The 25804-nt window shown below is 41.3% G+C and overlaps 3 protein-coding genes across 13 annotated transcripts in view; 2 read left to right on the plus strand and 1 right to left on the minus strand.

The window, feature by feature from the left end:
* LOC101171296 (round spermatid basic protein 1-like) overlaps positions 1 to 4626 on the plus strand; it is a 30877-nt gene extending 26251 nt beyond the window's left edge. The window contains exon 9 of the mRNA XM_023952533.1: positions 1181 to 4626. Within this exon, the coding sequence (XP_023808301.1) occupies positions 1181 to 2830 (1650 nt within the window). The 3' untranslated portion in view covers positions 2831 to 4626. The remainder of the gene's footprint in view (positions 1 to 1180) is intronic.
* A 1117-nt stretch (positions 4627 to 5743) lies between these two features.
* Positions 5744 to 25432, minus strand: LOC101161280 (transmembrane protein 60). 6 transcript variants are annotated; one of them, XM_023952544.1, is made up of 7 exons: positions 25393 to 25432; positions 23593 to 23713; positions 23206 to 23359; positions 21312 to 21449; positions 20799 to 21017; positions 6805 to 6898; positions 5744 to 6649 (listed from the first exon to the last, which is right to left on the minus strand). In XM_023952544.1, exons 6-7 carry the CDS (start codon positions 6886 to 6888, stop codon positions 6332 to 6334), a joined length of 402 nt encoding a protein of 133 aa, XP_023808312.1. In that variant the 5' UTR covers positions 6889 to 6898; positions 20799 to 21017; positions 21312 to 21449; positions 23206 to 23359; positions 23593 to 23713; positions 25393 to 25432; the 3' UTR covers positions 5744 to 6331. The 6 variants fall into 6 exon arrangements, with proteins under 6 accessions (XP_023808312.1, XP_023808311.1, XP_020569728.1 ...); XM_023952543.1 differs by having other exon boundaries at positions 23152 to 23359; XM_023952542.1 differs by lacking the exons at positions 5744 to 6649; positions 6805 to 6898 and having other exon boundaries at positions 20802 to 21017; positions 23147 to 23359.
* The window catches only part of phtf2 (putative homeodomain transcription factor 2), a 30201-nt gene continuing 12034 nt past the window's right edge, over positions 7638 to 25804 (plus strand). For 4 of the 6 annotated variants that reach the window (XM_023952536.1, XM_023952539.1, XM_023952540.1 and 1 more), the window contains exons 1-3: positions 7638 to 7807; positions 13757 to 13815; positions 20222 to 20300. In XM_023952536.1, the coding sequence (XP_023808304.1) occupies positions 20256 to 20300 (45 nt within the window). In that variant the 5' untranslated portion in view covers positions 7638 to 7807; positions 13757 to 13815; positions 20222 to 20255. Of the gene's footprint in view, positions 7808 to 13756; positions 13816 to 19877; positions 20050 to 20221; positions 20301 to 25804 lie in introns of those variants that run through there. The other 2 variants (XM_023952541.1, XM_023952537.1) reach the window with 2 other exon arrangements.

A 25804-nucleotide genomic window follows, 5' to 3' on the forward strand; every position in this document is an offset into this window, starting at 1 on the left:
TAAATTCTGTCATGTGACGGGAAAAATGTCAGCCTTCTTCTCAGGATTCTGCTTTTGCTCTGAGGGCCAAAAAATGCATCAAAAGCAAAACAAAGCGTGAGATTTAAATATAACTTAAAAAAGAATGCAAACTCTTCTGAGGCACCAGAACGCACTTTTCTGCTTTGCTATTCTGTTAATTGAAAAAATAGTGTTGAACTCTGTTATGTTTTGTTAATACCTTTTTGTGTGCATGTTTTCCTCTGTGTCACTTTAAAATCTGGATTTTCTTCTAGGACAGGGGTCGGGAACCTTTTTGGCCGAGAGAGCCATGAACACCACATATTTTTAAAAGTAATTTTGTGAGAGCCATACAATATGTTGAAAACTAAAAATACAAGTGAATGTGTGCATTTTATGTAATTTCAACACTTTTAAAATACAATAAGTCTGTGGATTCTTTTTACTAACATTGTTATTTTAGCGGACTGTGTTGGACTGAGTGGCTGTTGGTCGCGTTCTAAGTTCCGGAGTTCTTTGAACGCATCAAGCAGAGAAACTGGTTGCCCCTCAGTTCAGTCGCTCAGCCTGTCGTTGGGGAGTTTGGACCAATGGGGTTCAGCTATGGGCTGAATAAGGGAAATATAAAGTAGGGGGGAGCGCTCTCAGCGGGAGAGATTCAGGAGTTGCAGAATAAGTTGTACGGCATTGGTTATGGCCTACAGTAACCAGAATAAAGAACCTTAAAAGAGGTTAAGTCTCCGTGCCTCAGTGTGGGAAAGGAACGCTACATTAAGCTGTTGCTATTAAATCATAAGTATTTCTTACCAATAATGCGACTTCTGGTGCTGCGTGGTTTTGCTGATGGTTTTGTCTGATTACGTGGAGCCAAACATTGTCAGGACAGCAATACTCACACGCTGCAGTGTGTGGTATGTGACGGGCATCGTGTTCCAAGTTTTGACTCTGCCCGAGAAGGACGGGTCTAATTCAACTTTTTTTTATAATTAAAGATTTGTCTGCGAGCCAGATGTGGCCATCAAAAGAGCCAGATATGGCTCACGAGTCATGGGTTCCCGACCCTGCGCTAGGAGCTGGCAAAAATGCCTTTTCTTTGGTGCTTCAAACAGAGCAAGCCTTAATAACAAATGTCAGCAAATCTTGGTTTTCCTGCATGTGACCTCTGACCTTCTCCTCACAGTGTGTGCAGTGGGTGGACGATGCCAAGCTCAACCAGCTGCGGCGGGAGGGCATCCGTTACGCCCGCATTCGCCTGTGTCACGACGACATCTACTTCATACCGCGCAACGTCATCCACCAGTTCAAGACGGTGTCTGCCGTCTGCAGCCTGGCCTGGCACATCCGCCTACGGCAGTACCACCAAGGAGAAGGGGGGGCGAAGGAAGAGCCAGGTGAGGCAGGAACGGGGACTTTCAAACAGGAAGAAAAAGAGGAGGAGGGGAGTGATTCAAAGAAGGAAGCAGTAAAGGAGGAAATAAAAGAGGAAGTGGCAGAAAATGGGATGTTGCTTCCTCGCAAATCCGAAGAGCTAGACGATCAGCCGTTGTGTTCTTCGCCTGCTGAAAAAGAAGATCTCCCTCCTCCTCCTCAAGGGAAGCAGGAATGTGCAATTTCTCCTATCTGTAAGAACAAATTTCGTCCTCCTCTGACATTACCAGGGCTCTCCTCCTCTCCTCTACTTAAGGAGGCAAAACCCAAAGCCACCTCCAAACCTCCTCACCATTACTCTGACAGCGGGACGTCGTCCAGTAAAACACCCCTCTCTTTGCCGCTCTCCCCTCCTCCTTTGAAGTCTTCCACCTCTGCAGTGGCTGCACCCTTAACAGCAGCTCCCCCTCCCACTTCTACCTCTTCACCTTTGGCGGAGAAGCCCTCATCTTCCTCCCTGGCAGCCTGTCCCCCATCGGAAACTCCTCCCTCCGTTTTCTGTCAGGCGGCTCCCTCCTCTCACCCAGAACCCGCCCAGGACCGTCTCCTCCTGACGCCAGCCATCCCTTCAGACACACGGACTGCGGCGCAGTCGGAGGTTCAAACATTGCAGCTGCCACTTCCTGCGGATGTGCAGACGCCTCAAACTGACACGCGGACGCTCTCGGATGCGGACCGATGGCTTCCCGTTCCCGACTCGGACTCACGGACTTCTGCGGAGGTGCAGATGCACCCGCTCCCACCTGAAGCTGGCAGGCGAGGAATTTACATGCAGCAATACTCACAGTTCCTTCCTCCTCCTCCTCCCTCTCCTCACCTCGCCCAGATGCTGCCCCCTTCTTTCTCTCCTCTTCTGGCACCTCCCCATCTTCCTCACAGACCTCCTACTCTCCCCCCACAGACCCTAAACTCCTACCTGGGTCAAACTGGACCTCCACATTCAGTCCACCTTGGCGCGCTCCACCCACAGGCGGGCATCACCACCCAGTCCCAGCCGTACTTCACCCCCCCCCTGATGACACCCTCCTCTCAGCCGAATCCCCCCCTCACCAGCTCCCAGTCTCTGCCCCCTCACTTTTCTTATCAGCACCAGTTTGCCAAACCTTTCTTCCCTTCTCAGCACCCCAGCTTCACCTCCCACCCGTTCCTCCCCCCTCAGTCATACTTCCCGCAGCCCCCCACCTCTTACCCCCTGCATTCACAATACCAAACTTCAGCACCACTGCAGGTTCAGATGCCCATGTCGCAGCCCTTCGCTCACCCTCCTCCTCCTCCTCCCCCCCCTTCCTCTCCACCTCCCCCCCCACCCTTTCCTCCTCCTCCACCTCCTCTCCCTCAGCCCTCCCCTTCTTTATTCCCCCCTCCTCCACGGCACGAAGACGAGCAGAAGCAGATTTTCTAAGAGTTTTTGTACATACTGATCAAAATGACTGTAAAGGGTTTCTGCCAGCCGTCCTGTAAACCTGTACGGGGGGGGGTGCCGGACTGCTGTCTGTTTGTCCTCAAGGGGGCGTAGCTACCCCAGGACGTCCGCTCATCTGTGACCCATTGAATGAAGAAGCAAGATAGGAACATTTTGGAAGACTTTTTGTAAAAGTTGCAGCCAACGCTTCCAATATTTAAGGTGACCCAAAGTTGGGCCACACAGGGATCTTTGTTTCCTCTGAGCACAGATGCTCTATCATTTTTATTTCAAGTCTGCAATGGAAAAAATCTATTTTTTCAAATATTAAACCTTCCAAAGTTGCAAAACAAAAACAAATTGAAAGAAGAATCACTACATTAAGCATGAAGTAATTCTGCCAAGTAGTTCTAGTAGCCGCTGCTCTCGGAACATTTGTCGCAGAACCTCATCTATTTTTCGTGGTTCTCAGCTGTGTATTGAAGCTTCCTAGTTTTCCCAGTGCCTGGCACTCTCTTGGCAGCTAATGCAGAATTGGACCCCTTCGAGAACGGCCTCCAGAGTCTCAGGAAAACACACTGAAACCACAAAAACAAACCCTCAGTCCCATAGTTTTACTGGACATTTGAACGTGTCGGACAGCCGTATGAGGCTGTAAACAGTCATTCACAGAGCAATACACGGATGCAGGAGGTCAGAACTTCCCAACTGGGAACTCTGCAGCACTTTTTAATATCAACTCGTGTAAATACAGTTGATCCTATCGAGGAAAAAGGTCGATTTTACGTCAGATTATCAACAAGGACATTTCAGGTTCTTCTGAGACTTTTAAGATCTAATTGACACTTTAAAAAACAAAAGGCACACTGTTGAGAGCTCCTTTCCAAAGCACTATTTATCTATTTATCTGAAGTCCAGTTTCTCTACAGTGGTCAGGATCCTGTATTTTAAGTGTTTATTTATCAAGCTGGGGCCTGAAGTGCTCCCATGTGTTTGGTTTTAAAGGTCCATTGAAACTAAGCGGGTTTGTGTGAAGACGCTCTTGTCTGAGTGCATGTCCCCTCGTTGAACTTTGTCATCAGTGTCTTGGCTTTACTTTTTAACAGCCCACTTGCTAATGTAGCCCACAACATTTCCCCAGTGCCTGTGTTTAACTGTGAACTGCTCAAAGGTCCGGAGACACACACGGCTGGAGTTCTGTCCTTTTAGGAAACGCAGGATTCAAGTTTTCTCTGGAAATTGTCAGCCTTAAATGGTTTCTATAATCTACTGAAAGGCCTCTGGATTCCTGTGGTTGACGTTTGGATCAGTCAGTGAAAGGAAAACCAAAAAGCAAGGTGGTATTTTTCCTGAAAAAATCATGAAGTATGAAAGATAACGCCTTAGATTTATTTATGCCTCAAAAGAACTTTAATTTTTTCTTTCTTTTGGAAGACAGAACTCTTCTCTGTGTCGCTCTGGAGCGATCAAGTCAGTTATTACAGACTTGTAACCACCAGGCGCTCTGCAGCTCTTTTACTGCTTTTAGATGTTACAGAAACATGACAGGAACCTCTATCTATTTTTTGTACAAATGTGACAAAGTTACGTTAGAAAACAAAGACGTCCTCAGGGGCTCGCAATGTTTTCACAGAGTTTATTTATCCAAGTTTTTGTTTCTGTTTTTCATTTCAAGTTTGTATTATTTTTGAACTGTCAGCACTGTAGTGTACATACGAAGTTTTGTAAAGAGGACAAAACGTGTAGTGTGGTTTCTACTTTAAATACGAACCTAGCTAATAAAAGGTTCCGTGGAAGAAAGCGGTGTTTGTGACATTACTGGAAAACAGTCATGCATCCTGACATCTGTAGCTCAGTAATTGTAGCTGGGCATAAACGAAACTTAACATTGTTACAGATATTGTTTGTCATGTCCCACAAAAAATCCATTGGAGGTCACTAAGCACGACCAGAATTGATGTACACCAAATTAAAAGGCAGATTTTCTGTTTTTTCTTAAATAAATTCTAAAAGTGCACCTTATGGTTTAAAAATGCAGTGAGGATCATTTAATTAGCTAAGATTTGAAACAAAACAAACCTTTTTTTCCACCTATTACCACATTTGCTGCAAATGAAGTCTTTTATTTTGAAAGGAACTCAGGTGAACCTATGTCAAGTTATAAACTTTGGAAAAAGGCTATTTTCTCTTTTTTGTTATTTGTAACAAAAAACAGTTCATTTATATTAGCAAATCATGATAGTAACAAATGCAAATGAGTGTCTTATTTTTCTAAAGTGGGGGAAGGATGTAATACTTTGTTGCTCCTACTGGGTTGTGGTGAGTGAGAAATCGACCCGAATGACTAAGTGTTGAAGGTTGCAGACCCCTGACCTACAAGATAAGAAAAAACAAAAAGCAAAAGTTCAGCAGTCTCAACAGAAAAACACCTGCAACCACTACACCTAGCTTAAAGCTACTAATGTACTGTGTTTTCAGTTATTTCAACAGTTGGACATTTCTTTTACTATGCTAGACAGATTTTTGTGAAATTAAAGAAATTAAGATGTTCTGAGGTACATATGACCTGACATGCACTGGTAGCTTTTTGCTACATATAGCTATCTATGTTACAGATCTAGAGGCATGTTCTTCCAGGACTTAGCATGTCTTCCTTTTCACGAATGCATCTCAGTTCTGGTTGCAAATTTGAAGCTGTAGATGATCCAAAAATCAAACATGCTACTTCATTTTTTTAAGGATTCTGCAAAGGTTTGGCTTTATCTGCAGATCCGCGGTTAAAATATCACAATGGTACTTTCCATGACAAACTACTCTGATTTGCACAAAAATTAAAAAAACAAATGAAAACTACAAGTTAGGAAATGCCAAAGAGACCATTTGCACCACAATAATGAATGTTGTGACTAGATGCAAGCTTCACAGCATGTTGCTTAAATCAAATCATTTATTACCATTCATAAAATGTAAATGAAATGCAAAATACTTAGAGACAAACACATTCACAAACAAATTCACTACTTAAGCCAACATTAGGATGCTATTAGAATCTAGCAAATGTGGGTGTTTGTAATACTATTACAGCTTAAATGTAAATATTCATTTGGCAAAATAATGGCTGTAAAGCATTTAGAGACATGGTTCAGGTTTTCCAAACACTTCTCACGCTCAGGTTCATTCCTTCCAGTAAAACGTTCTGCCATCAAAATTCTGCTAAAATATTTGGCAAATGTCTGGAAAGCTAAATGAGCGCACAAATACAGCCACAAATGTACACAATATACCAATATTTACACTGTACATTCAAAAATTGGGGCAAAATTGAAGCTTAATTATGAATAAATAAAACTTTGTCCAGTGTTGAGTTTGTGGAAGTTTTAAAGATGCTGCACAAAAAGAAACGTACCACTAGCTGGTCGTGATCCCTGAAAATAAGACTCAATTCTGTCCCATTGACCCCATCACATCAGGTTTTATCTCCAGATAAGGTTCCACTTTTGCTTAAACCTCTCGCCTTTCAGGAAATATATTCAGCCCCAGTTCCACCAGAGCTCCCAGTAGCATGGTCCACAAAGGGATGCACACAAAGGTCAGCTTTACATCCGCCAGTTTTTCCAGTTTGGCACACAGCGTCAAGCAGAAGCCCAGCTTCAGCAGCATGGCTGTCAGGTACCAGCAGCGAAGGCGCAGGTCCGGCGAGCCGTTTCGTGGATCGTAGCCAGGCTTGCAACGACCTGCCATCTTTATGGCGAGCATGAGGATGAGGATGCCATCGAAAACCCAGACGGGGAGGAAGATGAGGAACCAGTTCCACTGTACCTGGGGACAAGTAAATCAAGAGCTGGCGTGTTTATTATGAAATATGTTCTGTGGTCCACTGGGTGGGTCTGAGGTATATCCCACATGAGGAAAAATAGGTTCTTATGGATTAAAATCAGGTACCTTTTAAACCAGAAAATATATATTTTCTATACCTTCCCATCCAATTTGAGGACGAGCATGATGAGGAAGAGCAGGGTAAAAACCCAAGTCATCAGCACCCTCTGAGCCAGGGACATTTTTTACCACCTGCAAATACAAAAGGGGGTAAGAAGAAAATAAGGAGTTAAGATGTTTGCAATTTCAAGCAAAAATCTACGAAAAAGAAGCTGCATACGCACATACTTAACACGGTGCCACAAATATGCGCGTCTGCGGATGTAAACGAGGTGTAAAACTATTTAATTTACGCTACATCGTAAGCTAGCTCTCACATATAGCATGATCATGCTAGAAAGGTTTGCAGTCTGATTATAGACTTGTTATATTGTTTTTTTCGTACCCCTGGCCATAATCTTCTTGTTTATGTCCTCCGCAAATAAACAATAACGCAATGTTAGCGCTTATTTCTAATTTGATTACATTTTTTATTCTACTTTTGTGTACGATAGTAGGCGGGTGGAAGGATATTTATCCGCTATCTTCCTGAAACCCACCCCTAGATGAAGCTGATTGGTTCTTATTTTTACGTTGTACGTCCAACATCCTTTAGTGTTACCGTAATATAGATAATAGTGCGCAGGGCGCAATGACTTTTACTGGCCACTAGGAGTCAGAGTAATTATAACTTTTTACAACATCAAGCTTTATATGGTAATACATCAAAATGTAAGGTTTTGACTTTTAATTTCTTTTTAAATATGATATCTGATACATGTATGATAGATATATATTTGTGGTTACGTTCCTTCAACATCTGGTTCAATGGCTAAAATGTGTGGCACGTATATTTTAATCATTACGGTAACTGTTAGAAGCCGTACTTTTACAGTCAGACCGAAAGGGGAGAGCTCCTGCAGCAAATATCTGAGTTAACGTTCATCCTCTCCTTCAGACAATAGATAGAGGCTGTCTCGCGTATGGGACTATCATCACCTAAACGATAGCGCAGTTTGTTTCTGCGGAGACCGCGGAGCACCGTCGCAGTTCTTTTTAGAGGTAAGGCGTGTTTAGATTTGAATTAATTACGGACAGCTGTGCAGCTTTGTGGCTGCCGCATGAGTGCTAACCGTGTAGCATGACTTTAGCTAGCAGCGACAGCAGAGGGGGGGTTATTAGCCCGTGTTATTAACCGGAGAAACACGGCAAACCCCGTTTTAGTTTACACTCCCTGTTCATTTTTTAGCTAGCTTTAATATTATTTGTGGACATATCAATCCGCAGCAAAGCCAAAGGTCATGTCCTTAGAATAACGTCGGATCATCATCATCATCTGCACCCCGCTAATCTAAAGCTTTATCCTATTTGTTGAGCATCCTTTCAGTTTTGGCCCAAAGAATAAAGGTTTCGGATCAACAGCTGCCAGACGTTTTAGTTTTTTTTTTTAATCCAAGTATGGAAAAAGTAGTCCCTTTAAAAAATAAAAAAAGAGGGGGGGGGGGGGGATCTACTTTAATCGCTTCTGATTGGTTTTCCTCTTTGCTCAGGGGGGTTTGAAACGTTTCAAGGCTGCTTTAACTTGTTGATATGTTATTGTTTTGTCTGTGAAGACGTGTAGACTGAACAGTTTGCTTGGTGCTGGGAAGATTTGTCCCAAAGGGGCTCGTCATGATTTTTATTAAATGTTTTAGTTTGGGCTGTTTAGGATTAGTGTTCTGTCATCTTAAATGATGGATATTAAAGTCAGAAAATGGCCTGGCGAGAACTGATGGTGTAAAAACAGCAAGAGAACAAAGGAAACTAGGATTATTTGTCAACAATGTCATCCATTGAAGTTCAAATGTTTTATATGGAAGGAATAATATCTTGTGTTTTTAAGGTTATTGCTGTCTTTTTTGGTCTTCCTTTAGGAAACTAAAATGTGAATGGATTTACCATTCATTCTTGTTTACTTGTTTGTTTGTGCACAGGGTTAATTTACACCTGATTATCTTGCAAGAAATACAAAGAATCTGGAAAACTTCACCGGCTCCGTTTAGTACCCAGATATTTGAATTTTTGGCTTAAGATGTCCTGGATCGATTATAGATCAGTGAATCGGATCATTGAAAATGAACTAAATATCGACTATGATATAACAAATTATGACGTGAATCAGAATGTTGTTCAAGTGAATCGTTACACCCATAATTATTTTCAGCAGTGTCATTCATTCTAGCTAAAATGGTTTAAGACCTTTTTGTTTTTAGGTTTTTTGATCTTCCAGATAGGAAATCAGCGGGTTTTTTTTAGCCAGCGGTCTTTTTCTGATCTGACCGAGCGTCTGCACATCCTGCCCGTACGGGTTCACAATGGGTCAATATTTGCTCACATCTGTAAGAATGGTCATTTTTCATTTTCTAAGCGTCCTTTGATCATGAACAAGTTGAAATTGGACAGGTGGAGGGCTTTTTGTTGTTGTTGTTGTTTTTATAAAGCAATTTCTTTATTAAAAAAGCATTATTGGATGTCTTTAAAACCGTGTTAATAGCAATACATTTACAATAGCTTGACATCTCCAGATGAGATCAGCGTTTAACTTTTAACTAGTGTTACTCTTGGCTGCTTAAAGTACAGTTGGATAACAATTTAACTGATGCCACATTCCATTACTAACAAACACATTCAGCGAGAGAGAAAGGTTGTGGTGATTGTAGGTGTAGTTGAGTTGTATAACAATTACTCAGCAATGCTTCTTTCCATCGTGACAGATTCCCTGCCAGCTTTCTATGTTTAATTTTGTAACGATTTTTTTGTTTTTAACTACTAGTTGCTATGTGTCAGGATTTAACAAAACACGACCGTCATCTGTAGTTACTAATAGAAACATAACAAAAATCATCAACATATGCGTGTGTTTTACATTTTGACCTAATAGCTGGGAGTAATGACGCCACACTTAAATGCCTTGCTCTAAGCCGCGGCTCAGCCTCGCTGATGTCCTTAAATGTGGAGAGGTGGCACATGTTTACCTTTAGAGCGTTTATGTGGGTAGTTGTTGTCAACCAGTGGAGCTGCTCTGGTGATACATTGATTTTGCACCTCAGTGTCTGAGCAACCTGGTTCAGAGTTTTTATTTTGGGGCTTATGCGCTGGCATGCATGGGTGCAGCAACTCCCCTGTTCTGGTTTTCGTATTGATGACACATTGTGCTGTGTGTTCGTGCTCAGATCCGCCCGGCCGAGCTGGTTACATCAATAGCTGCATTCCAGTTCTGCGCCATAGTGCCAAAGGTGCTGCAAAGGTGCTGCAAGGGTACTGCAAGGGTACTGCAAGGGTACTGCAAGGGTGCTGCATGGGTGCTGCAAGAGTGCAGCCGTGGAGCGCCTCTGGACAGCAGGGAAACAATTCCAACAAACACATGGTCTTTTATCAGCTCAGTCGTTCTTTAAAGACCCACTCCAATTAAAATGGTGTTATTGGTGTTTTTAAACATGTTCTGGTGGCATTTGTCTCATGATGGAGGACTTGTATAAAGACAATTAAGCTTAAAATTCAATTGCTGGGTGTTTCTTTATTCAAATCATGGTGAATCCTGAGCAGATGCTGTTCGAAAAAGCCTGTAGTTGTTACGGAAATCAAATATTGGCAGGTCACGAGCTCCCTGCTCCGCTCCAGTCTGGTGCATCCACTTGTAGACAAATAGATCTATTTACGCCTTTGTTTTCCTCGTGCCACAAAACTGTACAGCTGTATAGCTCCGATAATGCTCACCATTTTTGTTGCAGCGGCAATGTTAGGTTGGGGCTGTGAGGATATAGTGTGAACAAAGGGATCATGGGAAGTGTTGGCAGGCTTACACCACTCCAATAGTCCCGCCCACAACTCAGAGGTGAATTTCGAATGAACTCTTGCCGCTCTGTAGAAACTATATAAAAACGTTACACGTTTTTTTTTAAATTTAGGTTAAAAACGGCTTAATCCTAATTAAAAGACCACTGAGAACACTTTGAAAATAAATCCAAAGATGATCAAAGTGGGACTTCAATAGTTGATTTGACATAAAGAAGCCAGATTAAGGTTAAAAGTGAAATAGTTACGGCAGAGACATTTTTATCTTCTGCACGTGTTGACAATACCAAAAAAAAACTAAAATTGAACGGATACATTTAAGCTTATTTGCTTACGAGTGATGTAGAAATTGTGTTTAAATTGCTTCCAAATATACACTCTACTACAAGTGAGCATTTATAAAACTCTGTGGCTCCATTTTTATAAGATCAAGTGGCTTTGGGCCTACAGGGGCGTCACTGCGGTTGTTTCTGGCTGTGTCTCTTATCAAAGGGACTGAATTTCATGAGGAGGATAAATTAGTTACATGAAAATAATCTAAAGCTTTTTTTCCCCCCCTTCTAAAACCTTTCTGCCAGGACCTGTTTGGCGAGTCTCCTTCAGTCAACTGGAAAAGTTCAAAACACAAACTGATGGACAGACAGAAGAATAAAAAGTGATCAGGCTTTGGCATCTCAAAATTTTGAAGGCTTAAAATGGAACATTTTCATGCTTGCATCCTGCTTTTTGGTCTAAACAATCAGACTGATGTTCCATTTTGAATTTTATTGTTGTTAGGATGTTTTGGAGGGTTCTTTTTTTGTTTGTTTTTTTAATTATAAGGGTTAAATTAGAATTGGACAGCAGGACAGAACCTCTCAACTGAGTACAATGCTTTACTGCACAGTAATAACAGTGTTATGTCAGGCTTTTTTTCTTTATCATTAAATGTACGTCCTTGACACTCAGGCTCCATGAAGCGGCATAATATCAAAGTTTTGATCTATTTTGAAAGCTTTCCCAGTGGTCTTTTAATTCTGATTATGCCGTTTTTAGCCAAAATCAAAAAAACATGCATAGTTTCTGCAGAGCGGCAGTAGTTAATCAGAAATTCACCTTTGAGTTTTGGGAGCTCAGAGCTCGGAGCGGGGAGCCTGTGACCCGCCCAACATATTTTCACAAATACACAATTTTTCCAACAGTATTCTTTTTGTCTGCTCCTGATTCACAGTGATTTGAATAAAGAAATATTCAGAAATGTCATTTTAAACTTAATTTACTTCATACACGTCCTCCATCATCAGAGAAAGGCCATAAGAACATTTTAAAAACACGATTTTCATTTAGCGTTAACATAAAGCAAAAACGGTGTATGTGCACTTTCAGGTCAAATTCTGATTTAAAAAATCTATTTTCTGGCTAAATGAATATTTTGAACAACCTCTTTAATGTGTCAAAGTATTCTTGTTTACATCTCGGCACTCCTTAAATCAAATGTGAATGAAGCTGACAGGAAGATAAGGAAGCTAACTAAGATGAGGATGCTGACATCATCGCACAGGTAGATGAGAAGATTGAGTGGAGTTACGATGGACCACATGTTCTCTGAAGCTGACCCACTTTACCCCCCATGTATGGCTGTGGCAAAAGTTTGACCTACTGCGAATGTGGGTCAGAGCTTTAGGCCTACAGGCGTCACTGCGGTTGTTTCTGGCTGTGTCTTTTATCAAAGGGACTGAATTTCATGAGGAGGATAAATTAGTTGCATGAAAATAATCTAAAGCTGTTTTTGTGTTTATTTATGGGGCTGGATATTACAATATTTGGATTCAAGAATTGAACCAAATGTTTTTCTAAAAATTTAAAATGTTTTTAACATGATTATATTCAACACTATTAGATACTTTGTCTTTGTTAGGTAACACACCAATGCTATTACTTCAGCAAATCAGTGAATGCTTTACATAGTTCAAGAAAAAACATCGTTTGGTGTTGAGTGTTCTGCAAGGACAAAAAATTACCCAGCCCATAATCATTTTTTGTTTTTTGTTTTCCTGAGGACAGCTTGTGCACTAACATGAATGGCAGGTTATGGCCACTAAAGCACAGCTAATGTGTTCCAATATTTATGCAAAGGTTTTCCAAAGAAGAGCATGAAGCTGAAATCAGTCTTTTTCTGACACACAGCACAAAGACAGAAGGTGTCTGTGTGCAGCAGCAGGGTCCAGAAAACTTTTTTTGGCATATCGCGTAATTGGGTTAGAGAGCACATGTTTGGTGTCATCTGTCTGTAACTTGTAAAACTGACGTTTTTCTCTCCACTAAACCAGAGCTCTGCAACCTTTTATCCCTCCATCGTTTGGAACAGCTTGAAATCGCGATAACAATAAATTTGCGATTAATTGTGCAGGCCTAGTGTGTGTGGGTGTGTGTGTGTGTGTGTGTGTGTGTGTGCGTGTGTGTGTGTGTATATATATATATATATATATATATATATATATATATATATATATATATATATATATATATATATATATATATATATATATATATATATATATATATATATATATATATATATATATATAAAATCTGCTGCAGCAGGAGGTTTTTTTGACACATTTATTTTGAGAGGAACTTCATGTGCCACTGACAAAAGTAAAATATAGAAAACTATAACACAGTTCTAATCTGTAAATATTTGAAAGCTATGTTTCATAAATAAATGGACACAAAAACATCAATAAAGTGTGTTTTTCTAAATGCGTCTCTCCCTAAAATGGACCCAAAAAGCTCTTTGAGTGTTAAAAGATGCAGACCCCTCCTTTAGGCATTAAAGTGACATGTTTTTCCTCACATGATCAGTGTGCACTCAGGAAAGGCGACTGCAGCTGCATGGGATTTATGCCAAAATGCAGAAATGCAGGTTTTTTTGTATTAGTGGATATCACCAAAAGTGTTTTCCTGTTTTTATCAGGGTGCTATTGATAGCATATTTCTGTCATAAATGTGGTGAACATTATACTTAGTGCTATTACACATTTTCATCTTCTCAATGAGTTAATCCCCTAAATGTAAGTATTTACACTAAAAGAAAGGTATTACTTAAAATATCTGTTAAGTTTCAGTATTATTTTAGTTTTTGTGAAAACCGTGTTTGAACTGATGACATTCAGACTCTTTTTGCTTCTTTTCCAGCTCCTGCTGGGATTTCTCTGCGAGGACAAAACCTTGTTGGTGACACGGACAGACCAAAGGTGAGTCCCGTGTGTGCTAAAGAACGCGCTTTGGCTTGTTTGTTTGCAGTGGTGTGTTTTTGCATGCAGTCCTGGTGCCGCTTGATTCTATAAAGTATACATATTTCATTAATAGCCACTTGTTTTCTGTCCCAAAATAATATTTCACAAGCTTGAGTTTGAAAGGTGAAACTCTGCGTTAAATAGACATGTCCGGGGGTTTTGGGAATGCTAACTCTTTTGGAAATGTCATCCTCCAGGTTTTTGTAATGTAATTATCCCACAAAATGTCAAAAACATGATCTGCAACCCTTTGACTTCTGTTGGGAAAACCTTTACAGCACCCACCCGTTTCCTTACACACTCAAACCCTGACCATAATACACACACACACACCTCGCCCAGCGCATAGGATCATCGTGACATGTAGAGCGCGATCAGCTAGTGTTGCTCATCACCAGGCGACGCTCCAGCTCATTCCAGGACATTTCAGAGATGCATGACAGCTCTTTGAGTTTCAGCTAAGTGATGGAAAACCAAACTGAATCCTGATCACCACTGAGGTTCTGGTGCTGTTTTTACGTCCTGACTAGCACCAGATCAAAATAAGATCAGCTTTGACTTTGTTTAGAGGCACTAAAGCTGAACACGAACATGGAGCTGCAGTTGGAGCTTCCAGGATCATGGTACTTTTAGACATATAGAACAGATGCAAGAAAACTCAAACTGTGGGAGATTGCTTGTTTTTTCTTGTAACTGCAAAGCTACATTCACACAACCTGTGTTCAAGTGACCACTTCCAATGAGAAGTCTATGTAAACAAGCGTTTATGCGTGTTTCGGGCTTCCACAATGGACTTGCTACGGCACCAAGTCATTCATTTATCGGAATAGAGCTGTGAAAGAAAAAGCCTGAAGTAAGATTTGTTGGATCGCTTTGACGTTTCGCACCAAACCTCCTCACACTGTGAGGACATGTGCTAGTATCAGATAGCAACAGATCGGTGCGAACACCGTACACTAAAAGCACCCATTCTCATCACGTTCTGGAATGGCATCACATGCCCAGTGTGTGTGTAGCATAAAAGTAACGACATTTATAAAAAAGTTGTTTATTAATTCATTGCATAAAATCTCTACATAATCCCTTCAGTTTTCTTATCTTTAGATGGTTTCATATGGGGATTGCGATGTTTTTTTGTGTGTTTTTGTACTGAAACTTGCTGAGGTTCATATTCATCTAGAATTTTTGAGCCATATGGGAATTTACTTTTACTGTGCTTCATGATCGTGTCTCTGTGCATTTCCAGGGTTTCCAAAACAAAGTTGTTCTGCATCATATGCACATATCTGCACCTTTGTACTATGGGGGGGGGGGGGGGGGGGGTCTTCTTTCCCGGCCCCGCCTCTCTCCGTACCGTTCTCATGCTGTTCTCTCCCAGGTCTTCTTTACAGAAGTCACACAACAACACATTAGGGCCACTCCGTACATTTGGGAGAAAATGTAAGACTTTCATGTTTGCCTTATGGTTGTGAAAGTATCTTATATAGAAACTATGATAAAAGGCAGAGAGCCGCATGCAGCTCAACAGCCCCCCCTGCTCTGAAAAATGAAAGTTCCGCCCCGCTGCCTCGCTGGATTTGACCAGCAAATTTCGGCCAATCAGATCAACCAGAAATGTTACACACCCCTGAATACCGCCCCCCAAGTGACAAAAATGCCCCCTTAACACTGAGCGCCAACCTGGTGAGTGCGCAAAGGAGAATTGACCGTGGCGGATCACCTCAGTTAGGATTGCTGGCGTTCAGTTGTAAAATACGGGGTCGCTCGGTTACAATTGCGCCTGCATGGTTGTGAGGTTCACTCAGTTCCTGAATACGACGCTCAGTTGTCTTTATGCTCTTTCACTTTATGGCAGAGATGAAACGCCATACTGGACTAAAGCTTCCATGTAAAGGATTCAACGTTTATAGAGATTTATGAATTTTTTCTTGTACGCCTCCCCCCTTTTTTTTTTCTTATTAAATGAAGTATTGCACATTAGGGCTGCACGATATGAGGAAAACTTGCGATATGCGATATTAGTGATCAATATTGCGATAACGATAAATTTGCGGTAAATAAACAAATAGAAAAATAAACAAAAACATCATTCCCATTTCATTGGAACAGTTTAAAAATTATACTCCAAATGACCCTCATCGACATGGGGGACAAACGTCAGGGTGGCTAACCCTGGTCCTGAAGAGCCTCAACCCTGTCTGTTTTCCAATTCTCCCTAGACTGCTTGATAATGATAACCAAAATCAGGTGTGTTCAGTCAATCAGGATGTGAAATCACTTGAGTCAGCCAATCAACAGCAAGCTGGTTAAGGAGAGCTGGAAAACAGGCAGGGTTGAGGCTCTTCAGGACCAGGGTTAACATAATAGGCCTCCATCTGATTGGTCAACAATGGGAAGGCGTCCATCTGATTGGTCAAAGCATAAAGGGATTTATTTGATTCGTTAAATGCTTCAAGCTGCTAGAAGATTGTTTTAACACATTTTGGGTTTGCGATTTATTGCGATATTCGCCGTCTTTTGCGATATGCATATTGCAGAGCTGGATATTGCGATAACGATAAATTTGCGGTTTATTGTGCAGGCCTATTGCACATACTTTTGAAGGAGTATTTTGGAAAATGTTTATAATGAAACAAAATGTTTTGTAAATACAAAGAGTGAGTAAGTGATGAAAGAGATGGCGTCCTGTCACATACCAACACAAGTGATGAGATTTAAAAGTGTCACATTTTCTTCCTTTGGGGAAAGTTTGGAGAGAAAAACAAATTTATTAGCCAAAAATTCTTTTTCCATTCATTACTATTGCAAAACAAGTTCTTCTATTGTTTGTTTTTTCTTCCACTTGCCCTTCCCCGAGCAGCATGCAGGTCACAGACTCGATCATGTCATGAGAACAAGTGTCCTCATACAAGCTGGACCGCATAGTGCAGCCCAGCCCGTCTAACTGGGTCAGCTCAGGCAGACGGCGGCTCGGACCCATTTAGCAGCTGTCCTCTGGTGTTTTCCTGCTGCTCGACTCTCTACTTAGACAGTTAATGAATGTTTCTTACAGAAGTAAATCCCCTTCAGGAAGCCATTCAGTGTATTTAGGGATCTTTGCAGAAATGCGGTTTGGAAATGTCATGTTTGGAAAATAGCCGTTTATCCTCCCGCTTTCCTGCATGTATAATAACCCGACAGCCGAACGATCCTTTAACCAGCACCTCTGTGATTGTCAGGGGTTGATGCTGGATGCACCGAGGGATGATGGGATTTTGAGGCGTTGGGCTGAAAGGATCTGCCTGTTTTTCTGCAGGAGTGGGATTAGTGGTCAGGGAAGCTGACAATTACAGGAGGAAAGGAAAAAAAAACAGCTGTTTGGGTCATAATGAAGATATTATGGGGTGTTGGTCTCTGTTTGGTCTGACGTCAGTGTTATTCCTATGTGTTTTTTTTATTTGACCTCAAATTTAGATCATTTATATTTCAGGTTTTGAGGTTGATCAGATTTGTCTTCAATAGTTGTGATTCTGTATTCTAACAGTGTGACTACTCTTTCACAAGCAGGGAATTAAATTAAATGTACATTTATGTGCTAATTTATGTCTTATTCAGATATTTGGAAGGAATATACGGCACATCAAAATTTTGTTTGCTAACATTAATAGAGAAATAGAAATGACAGAACAAATAGGTCCATAAAGAATTAATAATAATCCAAAAGAGTTTCTTTACTCTAAATGTCACAGATTTAGAATGTCAGAAAAACTCTCAACTCAAATGACAGTTTTAGTGCCAAAATTTAATATTTCAGCTGCAAATCTATTATCTAAAAAGAAAATATCCAAAACCAAAATGGTTTAAAAAAAATTATTTAGAAGAAAGGGATGCTGATTCATAAACTGGAGTTAAATAAATCAAACGACTGTGGCTTCCTTTGCAAAAATATGCAATAAAAATGCTGGAGAATCTGCTGTAATCAGCAGGACTTGGCCCATCACCGTTATGTCACTATTGGTTTGTAACTGAAGGAGATGCCAGTCGCATCTCCTTTTCTAGCTGCAGGTCTGAGAACGTCAGAATCAAAACGATTCTTTCTGAAAGCCCTTAAAGAAATGAAAGTGAACTTTATTTTAAAGGGTCCTAACTTCTCAATCTGGCTAATCTTCTCAGACATCTTCAATAGTCTGTCAAACCTACGTTTTAGGTTTACAAACGAGTTTTTTGAAACCATCACACTTCTTCATTTTATGGTGAATTCTTAAGGATCTTTTTTATGATGAGAAAAGATGGAAGGAGGAAGTAGACGACTGAAAATGTCACCTTCTGAGGAAAAAAAAAAAGGAGTGTGAACACCCATGTTGGTGTGCTAAAGCTCATACAACCGCTGAGACTTTGAGTGTGATGCACAAAAAAATATTTTAGGCTTCAGGAACATCTCTCTTCATTTTTCCTCCACTAGTGACAGTTTTCTTTAGTGTTGCAGTAGATTTATTGCAATCATACTTATTTAAATTAATTTAGTTTCTGCTGTAACTGGATGTCCAAATGCAAAAGTAGTGAAATAATTATTAATAAACAGCTCACTGCTGGTAAAGATGCCAGAACTCTAGCTAAACACAGACTCCTAAAGCTTGTAGTCGAAAGTTTGGACTTTAGAAAGTTCAGCATTAAGTGCAATGTTTTTTTGTGCTGGGAAAATAAAGCGACGTGTGTTTAACACAGAAACAGAGACGGATCCTGCAAACAGACCAAAAAACAGGTTGAAGGCGAGTAAAAGTGGCTAACCACCACTTCCTCTCATCTTCTCGCTCAAATAGAACACTTCTTAGAAGTTAAAAGGTTTTCACATAAAATATAAAAAAGAGAGCATTCTGTAGGTCCTCCTGCTAAAGAGATGCTTATTGATGGTTTTGAGTAGAAGTTGTTGGTTTAGAGTTTGAAGCTTTTTTTGCTTTAGAGGACTTGAATCAAGCTTTGGTTATTGATTGTCTCAAATGTTTAATTAAACTTCTATCTTTGTCCTGGTCTTCAGAAATGAATAGGCGTTTAAACTACGTTTTTATGACCGTTTCCATCACACATCCCAATTAGATAAGATAAGCCTTCATTACAAAACACCACAAACAACGCAAGCTTCCAGCTGAGAAATGAATCTTTACAGCTGTGTATGCCTTTGACGTTCCCTGCAGGTTTAACAATGCAAATGTTTTGGGCTTTTTTGTATCTGTTAGTAATTGATGCATAACATGTAGGTGTGATCACTCGCTCCAGTGGAGCAGGTTCAGTGTGAAATGTCTCATCATCCTTTGGTTTGTCTGCTTTCACACTGCACTCTCAGGGGTCGACCATGCACAGCTGCTTGTATTAACTACAGACGCATGCATTTACTGGACCAATCCTTTCTGAAGGTTGCCCAGAGCAACGGCAAAAACTACGGCCTGTAGTGGTGAGGCCTTGATGAGTGGAGCTTCCACCACCCAACCGAGTTGTGGGTTCAGTGCTACACAATTCAACGCAAAAACTGATCTCAACAGACAAAACATCATTCAGTTTAGTCCTTTGTCAGTTCACCTCTGAGTTGTAGTCAGGACCGTAGGCGTGGGGACCCCCCCCCCCCCCCCTATTGCTAAGAGCTCCCTGGTTACAGGCTCTCCTACTAGCTTACAGCCCCTCTCACCCCCAACCTAACATTAGTGGTGCAGTGGAGCTGAGCAGGGAGCTTGTGGCCTGCTGATTGTAGTTTTGCTCTTTTTCTAACGTCATTCTGTCATCTGCTCAGAAATACAATATTTTAAGCTTAATTTTCTTTCTAAATGGCCTCCATCATGAGGAAAATCCTGCAAGAACATGTTAAAAACAGCATTTTCCCCAAAGCGGGTCTTTACCTTGTTTTGTGGCTCCTGCATTATTAATGGAGGGAAACGCAGAGACCCAGTGGGATCGTTTGACCCATCACTATATCTGAGGGGAGAGGGAGAGCCAGTTGAAGTGCTTTAGAGACCTAATAAAAATGCCACGCAACCCAGGGGAGGTGTTACAGGCTGACCAGCAGAACCAGGGCTTTTCTTAAGCGGATGACCACCAGAACCCCAGATGAGCATCTCAAAGTATTTATCTAAATGATTGGATTGTTGGTGGTGAGCCTCAAAACTATCTTGGCTGGTCACATGACTTCAAGCTGTGCGTTTGGACTTGATTTGAGGTTTCCAGGTAAAAATATTTGTGGCTTTCCTTGGAAAGGTAAAGATGTGTGTTTCCACATGCGTGTTCGTTCTCCGCCCTCTTCTTTCTCCGTGGAGACACACCTCTGCGGTCAGGTGTAAGCCTGATCTGTTACACCGTCACTCATGCTGCTCTGCTCTTGTCTCGCTGTGTTTTTCAGTCTAAGATGCCCTAGGCGGAGAAGGGAAATGTAAATGGCTTCCAAAGTAAAAGATGCTGTAGTGTGGTACCAGAAAAAGGTAAGACCTTTCACCTTTTCCAGAGTTTTACAGACTGTGAAAGATTCCCATGTTCTGCAGCTCATGTGCTTTTATTGAGACACTTTGGAGGAAATATTCAGCTTGTGTGGAAAATCAGTGGAAAATCAAAGTGTGTTGCAGCTCTTTGTGATGATTAAAAAGCTTTTGGAAAAAGGATTACTCAGTAACTAAAAGTATTTGCTTCATTGTGTTGTCGTTTATTCTAAACTGTTATTTAATTTTTCTTTTTTATCGCCTTCCCTTTGTCTTAGATGATCCCTGTTTTTGCTTTTATATTTGTGCCTCACCTGACAGTCTTAACAACAGTTTGTGAAAGTTTTGTTGTTGTGAACCTTGCGCACAGTCAAACTCTCACTTTCTCATCCCTCTTCACCCCACGTCTTTTAAGCTTCGTCGGCTTTTTAAACAAACTGAAGATGTTTAGAAAGTTGTCTCAGCGGGTCTTAATGACCCGTGATTTTGCGATGGCCTCCTCACCTCTGTCAGCGGCAGGTTCAGGTTGTCGGGCTCCAGCTCGGTGTTGTGTGTCTTCTTGTTCCATAGTGTCAGATATCGGAGACAAGCCCCGCTCCCCCCACAGCGCTCCTGTTACCCTCTCCTCTGGCCTCCCAAACCAATCTGTCCTCACAGCTCTGATCATCTTTCCTATTCCTCTCCGTTCTTTCTGTCTGTCCCATCCTTTGATGCTGTGTTCACCTGACGGATGGAAAGAATCCAGGTTGATGGTTTCAAACCTTCCATTTGAAAACCTTTATTTAAAACACATAAAGGTGTTTTTTTTTTGGTTTTCTTTGTTTTTTTCCAGTTTGAAACCTTTTTTTTCTTTCTGAGCTACAATTATTTGTCAGATAAAAAAATGCACAAGTCAATGAAAACAGGCCACTTTTATTACACTTTAGTCTCCTGTAGTTCTTGACCATAACTAGAGTTATTATAAACTAAAGTGGCATCATAGCTGCATTTTTCTGTAAATGTAGTGGAGAAGCAAACCTCATAAAACCTCTCTGACTGTGATTTATTATTCACGTTTGTTGGCGGTGAATGGATCCCGGCTGATGACAGCAGTTGAGTCATTAATGGAGTCAAAGTTGTATCACCTGTTCTCCAAGCAGCTTTAAACAGCGCGGCCTGCATGGACACAAGATTCACGTAAATAATACAAAGGAAATCCAGACCTGTTTACACATCGTTAAATCACTTCAGTGATCTATGAAACTAAGACTCTAGGAGATTGTGTATCTCATTTAAAAGTAGTGTACATCTATCTGAATATGTTCTGCTTTTTATTGAATCTTTTTTTCTTGGTTTGCAGCAATCCCTCTTCCTATCTGTAGTTTCTTTCTATATCAGAAGAAGTCCACCTTTTTTGAGGAGTAGCATAAACTTCTGTTAAAAACTCTTCCTTTAACGCTTTCCTAACTGAAAGGAAACGCAACAAACCAAGCAGCAGAGCGGGCTGAAACGAATCACTTTCACAAGTTTTTTTTTTTTTAGCAGATGAGGATTTCACCATCCTCCCCCCACATGCGATGAGTCACCATGTATTTCTGTGACTGCGGCGTCTAGACCCAGGCTGCAAATAGCCTTGCTGGTGTGTTTGTGGAGGAGCCGTGTCAGCTCCATACTGCAGGGACGGCACACGCTGCAAGGCGCCGGCCACACTCGACTCTGCTTCATGTCGCCACAAATAGGCCCTGGCCCGTTTCTTGACATTAGCGGGAAATATCTGAAGCATTTTGGCATCAAATCCAACCTGTATGACCAGAAAAGGGCCGGGACATCTGCCTCTTTGGGTCTATTTAAGGCTTAGGGCTCACGCTTAGATTTCGGTGACAGCAGCAGGTCTGTGCCAGTTAACCTTAAAGGATCAGAACGTCTCCGTCAAAGTATTCCCCCCGGATCCAGAGGGAAGACGAGGGATGAGAGAAGCACATCCATGCATTATGCAGCAGCATGTGTTCAGGGTTCAGATTTAGGACACACATGCTGCTTAAAGCTCTTATTTTCTGACTGGAACCCATCTGCTATGCTGCTGCTGAATTGGAGTGATGGCTTTAAAGAGCCTCATTAGCTCTGCATACTGAAGCGGTCATTATTAAAAATACATTTGGTAGTTTCTCTTAAAGATGCCGAGTTTCAGAGTCTCTTTAGTCTTCTTTTATTTATCTGCAGCAGGAAAAAAATGATTTTTCGTTTAGTGGGAAGATTTTACCTAAAGCTTTCATTTTCCATGCGACACAAACCTCAAAGAAAACATCTCACCACCACTTTCAAAGATAACATTTCTCCCTGTGTCACCATGGTTACAGTGGAAAACACCAGAGGGGTTAATCCACAGGCTACAAGCAGCTGAACCACTTTCTCTCAGTTTTCCACCTTCATTTGTCCCTTTTTAGACTTTTAATGAAATCCATCAAAATCCTAGGAGTTCATGTATGTCTTCTACTCGTGTTTTTACCGAATATTTATCAGCTTTTCCAAATCAAAAGCTTTACTTTGAGTAACTTTACTTTGTGATTTTTTGGTTGTTGTACTAAGAAAAACTTAAATGAAAAGGTAAACATAGATGTTAAGAAATGTCATGTTTGTATTTTTTTGTCAAACAAAACCATAATAAAAAAAAAAAACCTGCATAATTTTAGTGACCTAAAAATAGTTGAACAGAAGAGTTTCATAATCTGAAGCTCTAGAAACTAATGGATTGTGTTTTTCTTCATTATGAATTATCTGAAGGACTTGGAAAGTGCACCACACCTAAATACATAATTGCAAATATTTTCATCAGAAGATTCTGGGAGATTCCATTCCGGTCACAGTAACTTAACCTCACTTGACTTGTTCTCCTGTTGTGTTGTGTGTTCTGTCTGTCTTCCCATCATCGTACACGTTTCCATGTTGGCGCCGTCCAAAGCTTCTTTCATGAGCTGAAGCACGACCCACGGTCTCCCTCTGGACTCTGCTCCACCCTGTCCAATCCATGTCTTACTAAAGAACATTTTTCTAGATCTTATGATTCTCCACTTGCTGTAGGCAGTCTCCTGTGGATGAAAACAGTTGTGGTTGGAGAAACCAACAAAGTTGATGCAAAATAAACAAAGAAAGAACAGGAAATGATCAAATGTAGCTAAATAATTGCGGTTAGCTGCAGGATTCTTTGCATTCTTGACTGGTGGCTGTGATCCTTGAACAGCAGAAGCTCTGTGGGAATTTAGATGATGGTGGAGTAAAACTGAAATTCTGTCTGCACACATACTTTCATCTTTAAACTTACATTAAAGTGTACAGCGGTCACTCCCTCCTTGATCTTCCCTGGCTCGGTCGTCATGGTGACACCAGCTTTGCTGCAGCAGCACAGTCCTCTTTCCATCCATCATTAAAATGTCCTTTTCTCTCTGAGGATGGCAGAAAGATTTCTAGTTTTTAATTTCATGAAAGAAAGAAAGAAGAAAGGCGACCTTAAATGTTTACACACGTTCTAAAACAATGTTCATGGCAACTTGAAGTATTTAACAAATCAAATTTAGTCCAATCAGATGCACTCCTTCACGTCGTTGATCAATCGAATGGAGTCCGTCTGTTAGATTCCCGCCTCCAATGTAGATGAGGGTCATAAGTTACTTTCATTTAAATAGAATTGTTGCAGTGACATGGAAATGATCCATTTGTTGTTATATCGTCATCGCAGTATTGATCACTACTGTCGCACATGGCTAGTTTTCCTCATATCCTGATGCCCAAGCTGTTACAGCAATGTCCAATCTCTTGTTTATTTTGTTGAAACCAAATGTGGAATAATGACGGCTGATCAGCCTGCAAGCGAGCTGCAGTGATCCTTTTCTCTGCAGCTCCTGTAAGGGAGGAGCAAATGAGGTGAACATTAAGTTTTCAGCAGTTTTCCATCGTTTATTAGGACTCCATGACGTGAGTGAGTGTTTGCCTCTCCTTTTTTCCATTTCACCTCGTCTACACCTACATACTCACTCCTCCCTCTGGCTCCTGCTTTGCGACTCGTCCGACCAACGTCATCAGCAACGTCATTTCTTCTTCTTGTGATCAGAATACTCGGTGAAACCCTTTATAGCATCAGAAGTCTGCATGCAGACGCTGCAGCTTTCTCTGCTAGAGTTACTCAGACGATGGTAACTGTCAGCCGTTTTCTAGAATTTAATGTTTTAACCGAGCAGCCTTTTTTTTTTCTATAGAAGCTTGATTATTGATGCTGTAGTGCTTTAAAACGAGGAACATCTAAAAAAATAAATCATGGTTGGGATGCCCTTTTGAATCAAATCAGGGCTTATTCCCCTGCAACGTCTCCACCCAACCAGCTGAGATCCTCTGAGGCTGTTTTAATCAGGATAAGAGTCTCCTCCTGTCCTCGGAGCCCTTCCCTCCGCTGTTTCCATCTTTCCGTCTTCCTTGTCTTTGAGCTCTCTCTTCTTTCCATCCATAATTGACAAACTTCCATTAAACATGCAGACTTTCCACTGACGGGCTCCTGCGGTGACCTGTTCTCTGTTCCTTAGAGAGGAGCAGGCTCACATGAAATGAATGGCCCTCCTCAAGACTCCCGTTGGTATTGACGTTTCTGAAGCTACGTGAGCATGTGAAACGTGCATTCTGCGCATTTAGCACGTTTCACATGCTCACTGTGAAACGGAACTTTACGTAAGGGTTAATGGCCGACGAAGTGTGCGGTTACTACTTTTTAACGCACGCCGTGGAAGCCTGAACCGTCCTCCGCTTCGCGTCGGACGGTTCAGGCTTCCACGGCGTGCGTTAAAAAGTAGTAACCGCACACTTCGAAGGCCATTAACCCGCTTATACCATGGTCACTTACAAAAGCAATACATATTAACCAGGTTTTAGTCCTTAATTCTTGGTTTTTTTTCCGATTTGTATCACTTTTCTCATAAACAGCGTACTATATGTTACGTGATGCGGCACGTAACATATAGTCCGCGTCGCGCAGCACCACCGCTGCAGTTAAGATTCGGCGATATATATATATATATGCTGATCGTCCCGATGGGTTGAATAAAGAATCAATTCAGAGGGAAAGTTAATCGCTTACCGCTTGTTTTTGCCCCGATGATGAAGCAAAAGGTTGTTTTACAGAAGCCGGCGCAGTGATACAAATCATTTAAGCTAGCCGACCGGAACTTCTTTTTTCAACGTGCGGTTATCAGGTTTTAACGCATACCCAGCAGCCAATCAGAATCGAGTATTCAACCGGACCATGGTATAAACCTTTGTAGCACACTGTAGTTGCAGAAAAACACAGATTTGATTCTCCACTGGCTTTGGAAACTTTTTACTACAGTTCAGGAACTTTTATCGGAACGATTGCCGGCATTCGTGTTTGGGAACTTTGCTGAAGATTTTTAAGACGAATTCCATGTGACTGGAACTCCATGCCTTTGGTTTAATGAATACATTTTGTTGACTGACAGAAAAACGAGGAGAACAGATTCAGTTTAGAAAAG

This window comes from Oryzias latipes, chromosome 23 (genome assembly GCF_002234675.1).
Source record: "Oryzias latipes chromosome 23, ASM223467v1".
NCBI classification, from domain to species: Eukaryota; Metazoa; Chordata; class Actinopteri; order Beloniformes; family Adrianichthyidae; genus Oryzias; species Oryzias latipes.